The sequence below is a fragment of the Marmota monax genome, unplaced genomic scaffold (genome assembly GCF_021218885.2).
Source record: "Marmota monax isolate L192 unplaced genomic scaffold, Marmota_monax_Labrador192_F-V1.1 WCK01_AAM20220418_F8-fsc01040, whole genome shotgun sequence".
Taxonomy (NCBI): Eukaryota; Metazoa; Chordata; class Mammalia; order Rodentia; family Sciuridae; genus Marmota; species Marmota monax.
This window is the reverse complement of record NW_026694033.1, coordinates 72,370-87,082: the sequence shown is the minus strand read 5'-3', so window position 1 is coordinate 87,082 and position 14,713 is coordinate 72,370. Positions and strand designations below refer to the sequence as shown.

General features: G+C 36.5%; 1 protein-coding gene across 1 annotated transcript in view; it reads left to right on the top strand.

Annotated features, from left to right (window-relative positions):
* LOC124106465 (contactin-associated protein-like 3) overlaps nucleotides 1–14,713 on the top strand; it is a gene marked incomplete at both ends in the record, with an annotated part of 93,931 nt that overhangs the window by 17,406 nt on the left and 61,812 nt on the right. The window contains 3 exon segments of the mRNA XM_046464071.1: nucleotides 6,042–6,046; nucleotides 12,413–12,513; nucleotides 12,515–12,585. Coding sequence (XP_046320027.1) covers nucleotides 6,042–6,046; nucleotides 12,413–12,513; nucleotides 12,515–12,585 — 177 coding nt within the window.

Below are 14,713 nucleotides of genomic sequence, written 5' to 3'. Positions count from 1 at the left end.
AGGGAGTTATTATCTTGCACTTCGTAGGTTTATCATCTATGTAAGTAATTTTAAGTAGTATTTTATTTTGTGCTGGCCCACTTTTAATTTAATACATAGGGTAAGACTGTGCATTCTTCCATGACTTCCTTTTATTCTTCTTCATTACTTTCTGAGATCCAGCCATGTATATGTGAATTGGCAAACTTAATGAATTTTTACTGCTGCATGGTTTTCAATGAATATTTTATCATAGTTTAGTTATCTATTCCACTGTCTCTTTTTACTATTGATACATGTTTTGATTGTGCCCATATTTACTATTTTTTAAAAAAAATTATTAATAATTCTTGTACAGTTGCTAAGAATCATCTTACCAGTGATTTTTAAAATTTTCTTTATGTACCATATTATGGTGCTCAAATGTAGAGTTAGTTCAGTGAAGCAGAAGTGACATACTGCAGTTTAAGTGACATGTACTGGTTGTTAAGTTGCATTCATTAGAACTCACATAAGTCATGCACACAGACCTAGCTTTTGGTTCCTCCAATATATTCGACAGGACCCTAGAGATCTGGAGTTAAAACAGTCCTTTTTGTGCATTTTCATAAAATTTTATTGTTAGACACAAAAAGTTTCTTGCTAATATAGTTTCCAATGAGAAACTATTTCCCCAAGATGAGCGAAATTACAGATTATAAACATCCTAACAGGGAGGGGAGCTTGATAACTTTTCTTCATTATGACTTAACAGTTTTTCTGTTATAATTGCAAATTGGCACTTAGTTGCAAAAATATTTTCAGAATTTGCGATCCCAGCACTTTATTCCTAAGAAATGTATAAATATAGAGTGACCTCTATATGCATGGCTATAAATAACCAGCTAATCCCCACAGTACAATTTTAGACACTAATTCAGACTTAGTCCTCTATAGATATTATGCCAATGTAAATGTATCTTTTTTTTCTGAAGAAAGAATATATAATATTTAACAAACTGAAGTACTGCTTTCATCAGGTAAAAACACACATGCAAATAAATACTCAAACATATCAGTTTGCTCATTTTTTTTAGATTAAAAAGGTATCTATTATTTGTACAACCAGGAAACCCAGTAGAGAAAATATAGGATGAATAGACATGGAGTTCTGGCTTTTAGTAGATATATTATACTCAGAACTTTAATGCATGGGTGTTCCAGGTTTGTTCTGGGGCCACTCAGCTTCATCTTGAGAGGAACTCCACCCTGACAACCCCAGAATTAGGGTTATTTTAGGCAATCACAAGAGTAGTTGGTGTCAGTGTTTCTGTTCATTTAATTCTCTTTTTAATTAGTGTCCATTGGTGCCAGAATATGTTTGACACTGAACAAGGAAATTTACTTCACCCAGTTCACACACTGTCACAACAACTGGGCTAATAAAGTGTTCCTGGGTCCACTAAGTGGAAGTCAGTTAATGACATTGATTCTTCAAAGAAATCAATATCCTGTGATCTGAGACACTCTACAACCAGTTCTCTTCCCCTTTATTTCCTAATGTAAGCTTAACCCCTTATTCCAAATTATGTTATAGCTATAGTCAACCAAATTTTATGATAGTACTTCACCCTAAAAGCGTATATGTGTGCCTTGCTATTATAGTTAGGGTGACAATAAATTTATTGTCCAAACCAGGACACTTTAGAGAATGAGAGGGATGATATGAGTAATTATGAAAGGACAGCAACATAAACCAAGACCTTCTGGTGGCATGGAATTATTTGCTATGTTATCTGCTATATTTTGGTCTGGATGTCTCAGTATGCATCTTTCTTCTTGTGAGAGAGATTCACCTACTCAACAGTGTTTTAGTCAACTTTGTGTTGCTGTGACTAAAAGATCTTGCCAGAATAACTTAAAGGAGGAAAAAGTTTTATTCTGGCTCGTGGTTTCAGAGGTTCAGTCATGGTCAACTGACTCCATACCTCTGGACCCAAGTTGAGGCAGAACCTCATAGTAGAAATCCATGACAGAGGAAAGCAGCTCACAGTAGTCAGGAAACAGAGAGCTGTACTTACTAGGGACAAAATATAAACCCCAAAGTCATGCCCCCGGTGACCTACTTCCTCTAACCAACATCCTACCTGCCTACGGTTACCACCTAGTTGGTCCATATTCGTGGATGAATCCATTAATTAGATTGTAACTCTCTATCATTTCACTTATGAACATTCTTATATTGTCTCACACATGAGTGTTTGGGGCCACCTCATATCAAAACCATAACAAATAGCAGTATTTTTTATTTCTCACATTAGAACTCTGATTTAATTATCTTTTTCTCAGCCTAAGGATGTGTGTGTGTGTGTGTGTGTGTGTGTGTGTGTGTGTGTGTGAAGTGTTCTTCAAATAGCTGTTTCTCCATAGCATATTGTACTTTTGGTGCCGGCTATTGAGGGTGACTAAAAGTTAAAAATTCCCTGCTACAGGATCTTTGTACTATTAACTAACAGATTTTTTACCACAGAGTTGGGAATAGTAAATTATGTTCAAAGGTGCCAAACCCACCATATGTGAAACATGAGGGGACCACTCTGTAACAAAGTCTCACTCTGCTGACCTCTTTCTGGTACAGTGGCATAAAGTATCAGGTCCTCTTGTGTTCCTCACAGGAACTTAATCATGATGACGCTCCTCAATAGTGAAAGATACATTTTATTATTTGTACAGTAAGCATCCACTTCCCTATTTACACCTTTAATCTCAAATGAGGTCCCTAATGAAGAAACCTCCACCATTTTACCTTTTGTATGGGCTTGGGAGAAACCTTCTGCATGAAGAAATGGAACATTCCTGGCTTTTGCTGGCTTTGAATCTCAATTTCCCTTCCTTTTCTATTTCTCTCTCTGTTGTGACTAGTGAGCCATGTACCTAGTGGCTTGACCTTCTTCTTCTTTAAAATTCTACATTAAGAAATGTTTACTGTAATTATTGGACGTGGCTTAATTTTATTCCTAAAAGAAAAATATACCACATTATATTTTGGAATAGTTTGAAGTCTATGATCTAGATAAAAGGGAAATAAGCAGAAAAGAAATACTAGTGATTCTTTTTTATTATTTTGATTTGTTATATATGTCAACATAATACATTACAATTCATATTACACATATAAAGCACAATTTTTCATATCTCTTGTTGTACACAAAGTAGAGTCACATTCTTCTTGTCTTCTTACATGTACTTAGGGTAACGATCACCATCACATTCCACCGCCTTTCTTACCCCCATGCTCCCTCCCTTCCCTTTTCCCCTTTTCCCTATTTAGAGTTTATTTAATCCTCCCATCCATCTCCTCCCCCACCCCCAGAGCATATTATGGATCAGCATCCTTAAATCAGAGGAATCATTCAGCATTTGGTTTTGGGAGATTGGCTAATTTCACTTAGCATCATATTCTCCAGCTTCATCCATTTACCTGCAAAAGCCATGATTTTATTCTCTTTTAATGCTGAATAATGTTAGTGATTATGCAAAAATATTTGACTTAATATTGCCATTGCCTATGAAGTTCCCATCAAAATTCCAAAGATGTTCTTCATAGAAATAGAAAAAGCAGTCATGAAATTCATCTGAAAAAAATAAGAGTCCCAGAATAGCCAAAACAATCCTCAGTAAGAAAAGTAAGGCAGGAGGCACCACAATATCAGACCTTAAATTATACTTCAGAGCTACAGTAACAAAAATGACATGGTATTGGCACCAAAAGAGATATAAACATCAATGGTACAGAATAGAAGATACAGAGACAAACCCACATAAATACAGTTATCTCATACTACACAAGGACTCCATAAACATAAACTGGAGAAAAGATAGCCTCTTCAACAAATGGTGTTGGGAAAACTGGAAATCCATATGTAACAAAATGAAATTAGGTCCCTATCTCTCACCATACACAAAACTCAAAGTGGATCAAGGACCTAGGCATTATACCATAGACCTTGTGCCTTTTAGAAGAAAAAGTAGAAAAAGAAAAATTCTCCATCATGTCATCTTAGGAAGTGACTTCCTCAACAAGATTCCTAAAAGTACAAGAAGTAAAATCAAGAATCAACAAATGGGATGGAATTATATTAAAAAGCTTCTTCACAGCAAAAGAAACAATCAAGAATGTGAGGAGAGAACCTACAGAATGGGAGAAAATCTTTGCTACTTGCATCTTAGAGTTAATCTCCAGGATATATAAATAATTCAAAAAACTTAGCTCCAAAAACAAACAAGTAACCACACGAATAACCTAATAAATAAATGGGCAAATGAACTGAACTGACACTTCTCAAAAGAGGTCCAAATGGCTAACAAATATATGAAAAACTGTCCAATATCTCTAGCAATTAGATAAATACATATTAAAATTACTGACATAATCTCACTCGAGTCAAAATGTCAGTCATCAAGATTACAAATAACAATAAAAGTTGGCAAGGATGGGGGAAACAGTATACTCATAAATTGCTTGCTGGTGGCACTGCAAATTGGTGCAACCACTCTGGAAAGTAGTATGGAGATTACTCAAAAAACTTGGAATGGAACCACCATTTGACCCCAGTTAAATCATCATACTACAGTGACACAGATACATCAATGTTTATAGCAGCTCAATTCACAATAGTTAAGCTGTGGAACCAACCTAGGCATATATATACTCCACTGGTATATATACAATGGAGTATTACTCATCCATAAAGAAGAATGACTTTATGACATTAGCAAGGAAGTGAATAGATCTGGAAACTATCATGCTATGTGAAATAAGCCTGTTCCAAGAAGCTAAATGTCAGATGTTTTCTCTGATATGTGGAAGCTAACTCAAATAAGGGGAGAGGGGAAAAATAGAAATTCAAAGGAGAATGAAGGAAAGGGGATAGGGATAAGAAAAGGACAGACAGTGGAAAGAATCCAAAATATTTTTCCTTTGTCTTTACATTAATAACCATAGTCAATCCCAGCATCATGTACATCCATAAGAATGGGGAACTAATTAGAATAAGATATATTCCATGCTTGTATATTTATATCAAAATTAATTCTACTATCTGTATAACTAAAAATAAGCAATAAAGAAATGTTTCTATTACTTCTCCTAATGCTCCTAATAAGTTACTCTAAGTAGAAGACACCTCTATACTGATATATCAAGTTTCTTCCAAATGCATCCAACCCTTCAGAAATTCTTTTACAAATTAAAATAAATGCATTGAAAAAAATAAAAATAAAATAAATGCATTGACACATAAAATAAGCATAAAGTAAGGCTCTGGAGTTTAATGAATATTTTTGATGTAACATTAAATTTGAAATATCAAAGTTTTTTTGAGGTTAATTTAAGATTACATGTTGCCTGTCAATTGTTTTAAACCAGATTCAGGTCTTGGCTTGTTTTCAATTATATTTGTCAAGATGCACAGCATTTTTGAAAGTCTCAGCCACTGTGAGAAAAGTGAAAATCAACTATGTGCATTTTATGAAAATCCTTAGGTAGAAAGCCAGCACATATTGTGCTGGAATAAGAAGAGGCTGAATTTTAATATCCTGTTCTTTGAAAATGCATCAGTGATCTGAAGACAAAAGAACAAATAGAAACGAAAGAAAAAATACCTGTGTATAGTGGTTAAAATCTTTACTTCATAAAATTATTTGCCCAATTTGATTTTAAAGATCAAATAGTGATTGCAGACAGGGTGGCTCTGCTGGGCAATGTGTTCTCAGGGTACCCACTGGGGACCGGGTCACTCCCATGGGGACTCCTAGGCCAGACCTGGCTTCTTCAGGCAGCGCCTGGCACTCTGAAAAACTCTAACAATTCTTGGTGGATGAGTTGGAGTCATCATTCAAGGCTTGCTTTATTTCTCTTGTGAGTCAGGATTCTGTCAGTGGCACCATCAGGAAGCAACTTGAACTGGTGTTGTCTAGTGTATCCATAAATTTCTGGATATCCTGAGACAGACAGGATGTTTTTTCCCCACATAAAAGATTGCAGTTTTGTATTTTCTAGAAACTAGAGCAAGTAATCACAGAGGATGTCTCAAAACTAAAGAATGAAATGCAGCTGAAAGACACAGTGCAGAAGCCCTTCACAGAGCTAAGGCACGGACTATAGCAGGTGCTGGAGGACATCTATGTGTGACACAAAAAGCCCCCTCTTGGCTCCTTGGTCTACCTAGAGCAGGTGTCTGGCAGTATGTCTGTGCTCCAGGTACCCAAGGCACCCTGTGCGGATGTCTCTCTGTGTGAGCAAATGTTCCTCTGTGTGGACATGGCATTTTAGAAGACTGCCAAAGAATGAGTTGGTGTCAGTTTTGTTTCCACCTAAAAATTTCCCCCTATTTTTATGAACTGTTAATTACTTGAGTACTTTATAAAACGCCTATAACTTTGTGAACAAATATTATGGGGAGCCACTCCAGAAAGCACTCTAAGTTTGAATTTCAAATCAAAAGAGAGCCTTATTTACCTGACCAGGGACTGTCATGCACAGTAGAGACTCAAGCTCTGTGAGAGGAAAGCAGCTTCCTGATCTATCCAAGGAGAATATAAACACAAAAACCATAACTCAGTGGCTTGCTTATCATCATGTAAGCTAGCCAAATGCAGAAATTAAAATATTAATAAGTGGGCCTTTGGGCTCCAAGCAGTACTGGAATTTTCCAGTCAGCAAGCAAACGGTAAAAAGAATCTTAACAAAAAGCATTAGCTTTGCAGTTCAGTTGCCCACAGTCCTGGGTTCAAGCAGGTGCTAGACAGTCACATCCTGAATTTGGGCAGGGGTTGGTGGGGTGACAATCTCAAAGTCATGTAGACCCACAAGGGCATTCAAACCAAGGATGTAGCTCACCATGACCACCACTGCATCCTGAGTAGGGTACAATTTGTGGGGTACAAGGTACAGAAAAATAAATTTTTAAATAAGAAAACAGCTTTAGTTTCTATTTCCTAAAAATGGGTTCATGCAGTTCTCTCTTCATAGGAACAGTAACAAAGAAACTAAGATGGAATTTCTATAGTCACTTTTTTTTTTTTTTTTTTTTTACTCAAATGACTACAGTGACCCTATTCCCAGAATCCCAGTAAGGCGGGAATTATTGCAAGTGACTAATGAGTCTCTACTAGAGCAATTGTTTTACACAGTACTACTAACTTATTTGATGCCTACTTAAAACTATAGTTATCTTATGGCCCACACACACATTTTCACCTGTCATTTTACTAATATCTATAAACCCTATGTCTTTTATCCTATGCAAGGCTATAAGATCAAGTTGCTATGTTAATCTAACCTTATCTATATTAACCTACTTGCTTATGTTTATTTATAACTATACTGACTTATCCTCTGACATAAATCCTATGTTTTATAGTTACATGATTTTTCTACTATTACTTAGGCTTATTCCTGATGAATTTATGTCTTACTATTGCTTATCTATGTTATCTTACCTTATTCCTGTAGTCTTTATGTCTGTTACTTATTGATTATCTATTCTATCTTGCCTTATACCTGTAACCTATATCTATGACTTATTGATTATATTGGTCAGTTCACTCCATAACACCAAATGAGGGTTTGTAGCAAAGTTTAGAGTATTAGTGCTGGCAACTGGAAGTTTGCTGTGGGGCCCCAGCAAACTTCCAGCTGCCAGCATATTAGTGTGATGACATAGTATTTTTTAGTTTTTCGGCGGACATAACATCTTTGTATGTGGTGCTGAGGATCGAACCCGGGCAGCACGCATGCCAGGCGAGTGTGCTACCGCTTGAGCCACATCCCCAGCCCGACATAGTTTCTTAAGGCTTCTTGCTTGTTTCATAAAAAGTTTCCATTATTATGTGTCTTAATCTTTTTGTCTCCAGCTTTTAGTTGGTTATGTTCAGAGGGGAAAAATATCAAAGTAGTCTGAGAATCAGGGGAGGAGTTTGATTGTAGGCCTTTTTTGATAGAATAATATGTAAATTTGCTGTTTCAAGACTTTGTATCAAGAATAACAGTTATTATGGTTTAGATGTGTTGTTCCCCCAAAAGCTCATGTGTAAGACAATGCAAGAAAGTTCAGAGGAGAAATGATTGGGTTGTAAGGGTCTTAACCCAATCAGTAAATTAATCCCCTGTTAGGGATTAATTGAATGGTAACTGAAATGTTAGGGTGTGACTGGAGGAGGTGAGAATTGGGGCATGGTTGGGAGTATATATTTGTATCTGGCCAGTGGAGTCATTCTTTTTTTACTTTGTAATCATCATGTGAGCCACTTCCCTCTGTCACACTTTTCCACCATGATGTCTTAACTTAAGCCCCAAGGAATGGAGCCAGCCTTCTATGGACTAAAGCCTCTGAAACTGTGAGCCCTCAAATAAACTTTTTCTCCTCTACACTTGTTCTGGCTGGATCATTTAGTCACAGCAGTTGAAAAGCTGACTAAAACAGCAATCTAATGTAATATTTGTAAGGATTCCAGAGCATTATAGAGTGCACATTATATGGTGCACATATTCTGTAAATGGGTCACAAAAGGGTTAAAATATGCTAAGTTAGTGTCGTCATGTTATAGTAGATCCTTAATTTGATGCTTCTTTTTATTTTAGTAAATTTATGTTTTGTGTGGTGTTTACTGCTTTTGAGGGGAGCTGTATTAGGACATGATATGCTGGATGCCTTTTAGTAATGAACCAGTGTGAATAACAAAGCAGACCCTGTCTCCCTAGTGTGACAGCTGGGACACCAGTGAAGCACCAGGGGTCAAAGCTCACTCTGATTCCTATACTTTTGAGTTTTGTTTTGTTTGCTTGTGTTGTTGTTTTAATTTTTGGAGAAGAGACAGTTTACATGGAAGGAATATTCTTGCCCATGGATTTGATGCCAGGTATCTAGAGCCTTGGGATTCCTGGTGACCTGCATAGTGATCCTCAGCTATGTGACCTCCACAGAGTGCACGGAGTGTCTCCACTGGGGAAGGTACTTTGCCCTTTCATTGAAGGAAGTGTTCCTTTCTCTGTTTTATACATCTCTTATTAGACTGCATCCCTTTACCCAGTACAAAGACTCTGCTTTCTTTTGAATAGTAGGTCTGTGGGTCAGTGGCTTGGTTCATTTTGTTCTCTCCAGCCTTGAAGATTCTTCCCCAACATGCACAGACATCCACTCATGTTCCTGGTCTGGCCTGGATGCCATCTGATTCATGAAGGCTCCAAATACCCTTCCCATTTCATCCCAGGGCACAGGACTTTTTATTCCTCCCATTGTCCTTCCTTTTTTCTTCTTTATGTGTTAGTGTTTCCTATCTAATTCTGTACCCCTTGCTACATTGTATGCCCCTAGAAATTGGGAATTATTCCCTTGAAGATATAAGACCATATATTTTATATGATACTTTGTTCTCACTTCAAGTATGATACTTTTTACTCATTTTGTTCTAGTGCTTTGTGGATGACATTTGGCATGTGGACCTATAACCTATAATTTCCTTCCTAAGACCAGTTGATTCCCTCAGTTAGAACTTATAGGTTAAAGTGGGGTGAATGTAGGTTACAGTGGGGTGCGGTGGTGCATGCCTGTAATCCCAGTGGCTCCAGAGGCTGAGGCAGGAGGATCACAATTTTAAAGCCAGCCTCAGCAATTTAGCAAAGCCTTAAGCAACTCAGTGAGACCCTATCTCTAAATAAAAAGTATAGAAAAAGGGCTGGGGATGTGGCATAGTGGTTAAGTGCTCCTGGGTTCAATTCCAGGTACCCCCACCCCCCAAAAAAGTAAAGGTTAAAGCTTTCAAGTTATTTTTACTCACATTATAAGGATTTAACCTGGTCATCTTATGCTAATTGGAAGCTCTGATTGGCAGCTTTAAATTTCTTGATTAAAAATCTAAGTTTGGGGCAGTCTTTGAATGATAAAGGAGATTTTGGTAAAAAGATTGGAAACTGTTCTATTTGGTGCTTAGTGAAAATATTTTGAATTATTGTATATGCAGGTTATTGTCATTTCTTTTTAAAATATATTTTTAGTTGTAGATGGATACATTATCTTTATTGTACTTATTTACTTTTATGTGGTGCTGAGGATCTAACCCAGTGCCTCACATGTGCTAGGCAAGTACTCTGCAACACCCAGCCCTGTCATTTCCTTACATTAATTCACAAGTTACCTGTCAAATAACAAATTTTTCAATTGAAAAAGTAAACTAGTCTTAAAAATCAGGTTATAAATATCAGCATTAGAACTCTTTAATATTTAAATCATTGGAAAACATGTAGCAAAAAAAGATGATAATTAATTAATATTAACATATCTACAAAGTTTAAAAACAGTTCTGGAAATAATAAAAATGAAAAATAATTTTTTAAAGCAAAGAATAAATAAATGTTCTCCACTATTTTATTACTGTTTTCAATTATACTTCTCATAAAATTTATAATTTTTAGGGTTTACAGCAGTCTTTTTTAAATGCTGTGTAATTTTCACATTTGCATATGAAAATTAAGTATTGGATTCAATAAATGCTTTGAAATTTTATTTTTCTTTGTTCTAGATTGGGCTCCCCAGAAAGTTGACTCTGTGGGAGATTCTTACACAGGTGGCTTAGTGGGGAGAATTAATTTGGAACAACCTTTGGAAAGTTGAGAGAGCCACTGGAGGTGGATGAGGGACAAAGCTGAGCTGCAGTAATGCTGTTACAACAGAACACTCAGAAGACTTCAGGGAGACTCAGCAGCAATGCTCCTTGGGGCTGTCCCAGATGAGCCAAGGAGTTCAGGCACCGTATCTCTCCACTGCATCATTGGATGCTGGGTAGCCCCTAAGAGGGCTGTCACTGGAAGCTTGTAGGATCCCTTAAGACCCTGGGGAGGGCCCACCTCAGTCCTGAAAAGGCACTATGGGTGGAGGACTGGGCTGTATTGTGCAGTGTCCACTTTCTCAAAGAGTCACCTATTACAAAAGCTCTTTACAGGTACTGCATCCTCTTTCCTTTTCTTTTACTTCCCTCTTTTTCATTGCTTATCTTGCAGTATGCAAATCTAAAAACCTGAGACTGTTTGAGGGAAACTGAATAGAGGGTGAGAAAATACTCAAGTGCTTGCTGTCTGCGTATGGGCTGAAGGATATGCTGTGGACTCTTCTTGCTTTGATTTGGATTTCAAAGAGATGCCCTTGCTCATCATTGTTATAAGATCTTTGTCATTGTTTTAATCAGCTTTTTCACTGTTGTTACCAAAAGACCTGACAAGAACTATTTCAGAGGAGGAAAATTTTATTTTGGTTTCAGACCATTGATGACTAGCTCACTAGGTCTGGGCTGGAGGGAAGCAGCTGGGGACATGCCACCTGGAAGCAGAGAGAAACTGCCTTCACCACAGACAAAATATGCATGCCCCCTGGAAAAAATAAGCACGCCCCCTGGAACCATGTCCTCCAGCTACACCCTACCAATTTACAGTCACCATGAAGTTAATCTGTATTAGAGGATTAATACACACATTAGATTAAGACTTTTATAACCCAATCATTATACCTCTAAGCTTTCTTGCATTGTCTCACATGAGCTTCTGAGGGACACCTAATATCAAAACCATAACAGTCATCTGGAGAAATCGAGGTGTGAGATAAAACTACTATATAGGAAATGCAGTTTGTAACTTACAGAAAACTGATTAATGGTGGGGATGGCAGGACTTGTAAAATTTAATTGTTAATATTGCCCTTTATAAGTGGACTATTATAAATGCTAATTTTTCTCCTATTTGCAGTGCCATATCATTGTAAAAACGCTTGTTAATTTTTGTTCATTAGTGTTGAAAAATAATGTTGAAAGATGTTTGACTAAAGTGCCACATTCAAAAGAGATGGGAGAAGTTAGATTTATATGACCAAAATTATAAAATATTAAAATATGTGTATGTATACATGTGCAAATGTACATTAGAGTAGATATTTAACTTAATATTTAGGCAAGTTCAGCATATTTATGTAAATATTCAATTTAAAATTACTTTTCAAACATTTTAAACTTAGCCAGTATTGATATGCCTATAATTTTCTTCTGGTACTACTGTCACATGTCTTTTAGTTTATATGGTCTAGTATTATGCTACAAGTATTGTTTTCTCATGTTGCTTTACTTAAATCAAAGGTGCCATAACTATTTGCAGGATTGTACATCTTTTCTTCCTCTTGTCTTCCCGTAAGCTTGACTCTAATGATTATTTTCATGCTCTCTCTTTATTTACAGCTTTTCTTCTTGTTACCCCACTAACATCCTCTTATCTGTGACCTTTCCAGGTGGTTTAGGAAGTCTAATCCTCAGGTGTCTGTAAACAGGGAAGCAACAGTCTTTATACAATAAATACTGTGAAATAGCTTTGTTACAGTTGTTGATTTTCTCCTGTCTTTGTCTCTGTTTTCAGGCTATCCTGACAACAGCTCTGGCTCTCAATGTGAAAATCCCCTGGGAGGGTTTCAGGGCTGCCTGAAGCTTATCTCCATTGGCAGCACAGTGGTGGATTCCCATCTCAATACAGCAGGGGGCGCTGGGAAACTTCAGCGACCTTCAGATAGACTCCTGTGGCATCACAGACAGGTAGGGGCCATCCTAGATCATTATAGCACACCTGTTTCAGTTTTTTTCTTTCTTTTAATTAAAAACACAGGCACAACTGTAAAAACACACTTTTTTCATGTCTTTCATGACAGCAGGCTTACCTCTTAAAGATTCCACAACCTTCCACTGGCTAGGGATTGAGTCTTCAACACTTAGCCCTTTAGGGAATATTTAAGATCCAAACTGTAACACATTGAAAATAAGAGAACAACATCTTTGGTTTTAAACAGTTGTTCCTTTCAAACAGTGTTGTCTTGGAAGACACACTCATGGATTTTCCTTTCATATACCTGTAAATCACTTAAAGTCTTACAGAGTATTACTGATGCTTGTAATCACTGATGTGAATAAATACTGACAAGAATAGATACTCTTAAAAATTGTCCCATTACAGAATACAGATTAGACTATTCTAAAATGATAGTGGATCAGTGAGGGCCAGTAAATCAAAGTCATATGTGGTTAGCTCCCTTTTCTATAGGGAAAATGAGAAGTAAATCTTGTTTCAAGAAAGGTTGATGCTTCAGGGAATTTTAGCAATGTTGTAAACAAAATAAAGAAAGAGATTCCCCAGTTGCCCCAGAGCTAAGCACTGCAGTAGTTCAATGAAGATGATAAGAAAAGCAAAGGTTTATCACTATAGTATAATAAAATTGTTAAGCATTGTAATTTTATTCAAGTTTTCTTCTTTACCATATTATCTAACTTTTAAATCATTTTGGCTAAAAGGATAAGCTTAGCCATATAGACTATTTTTTTTTCCTGTACCAGATATACCCAGTTTAATGCCTTTTCTGAAGCAGGGTGTGCAAAAGGTTTATATTGAATACATAAACAAATTCCTTAAATCTTTCCACATCCATGCCTCTGAACCTCTTGAAATAGCTATGTAAAATACTTTGTACAAGAAGTTTATTCTAAATTTATCACTAATTGAAATTTCATGTCATAGCCAATAAACTTTAAGTCACAATTGCAATTTGGCAATGTGTTCATAAGGACCATATTTCTCCAGTATGTGAAATATTGTCTCATATTTTTTAAATGCAAATGTTTATGTTGTCATGTTCACAGTTTATTCTTTTGTAGTGAAATCAAAGAGACAAATAATTTTAGTCAGAAACCTACAATCCTGATTTTCAGAATATAGTTTTTTTGGGGATTGGGGGAGATGGCAAAGAAACTGCCATCATTCATAAGGAGTAACTGCAGCCAGCTCTGGTGCCCAAGTTTCAGTGTCAGGAGAGGATCCAGACATCAAATCATGGGGTGCTGATTTCCTTTAAGAATCCATGTCACTTACTTTATTAGTCCAAGGATTGCTACGGAGCATGGATTTTATGAAGTACATTTCCTTGTTCAACATATAAATATTCTGGCAATGATGGACAATAATTAAAAAGAGAATTAAATGAACAGAAACAACGACATCCGCTATTGTTGTGAAGACATAAAATAACACTGACATTGGTATCTTCAGGATAGAGCTCCTACCCAGGGTGACAACTGTCCAGTGGGCTAGAGGTCAAAGGTTGGAAGTCATATTTCACTGGCAGTTGCCTAAGTTATCAGTATAATTGTGGAACTCACAGGAAGTTGTTTTAGTATAGCCAGAATTACCTTACAAAGTGTGGTGAATTCTCAATATTTGTCTTATGTAAAGAATCAGAGCCAGACACGGTGATGCACACCTGTAATCCCAGTGGCTCAGGAGGCTGAGGCAGGAGGATCAAAAATTTAAAGTTAGTGAGGCTCTGAGCAACTTAGACTATGCCTCAAAAAAAAAAATTAAAAGTTGGGGCTGGGGATGTGGCTCAATGGTTAAGCATTCCTGGGTTTAATACCTGATATTATATATATATATATATATATATTTATTTATTTATGAGTATACATGAGCATATGTATAAATGTCACCAAAATGAGAATATTTTTCCATATCACACTTAAAAGTCCTTAGAAGTGTATAAGTATGTATGTACCTTTCCTTAGAGATTTCTAGAATATTAGAGAATCTTCCTTAAGTAAAAAGTGAGTTAATGGCTACTAAGTTGTTATGAAAATAGCCAAGAGTACTTTGTATGGTAATATTGTCACTAATTGTAAG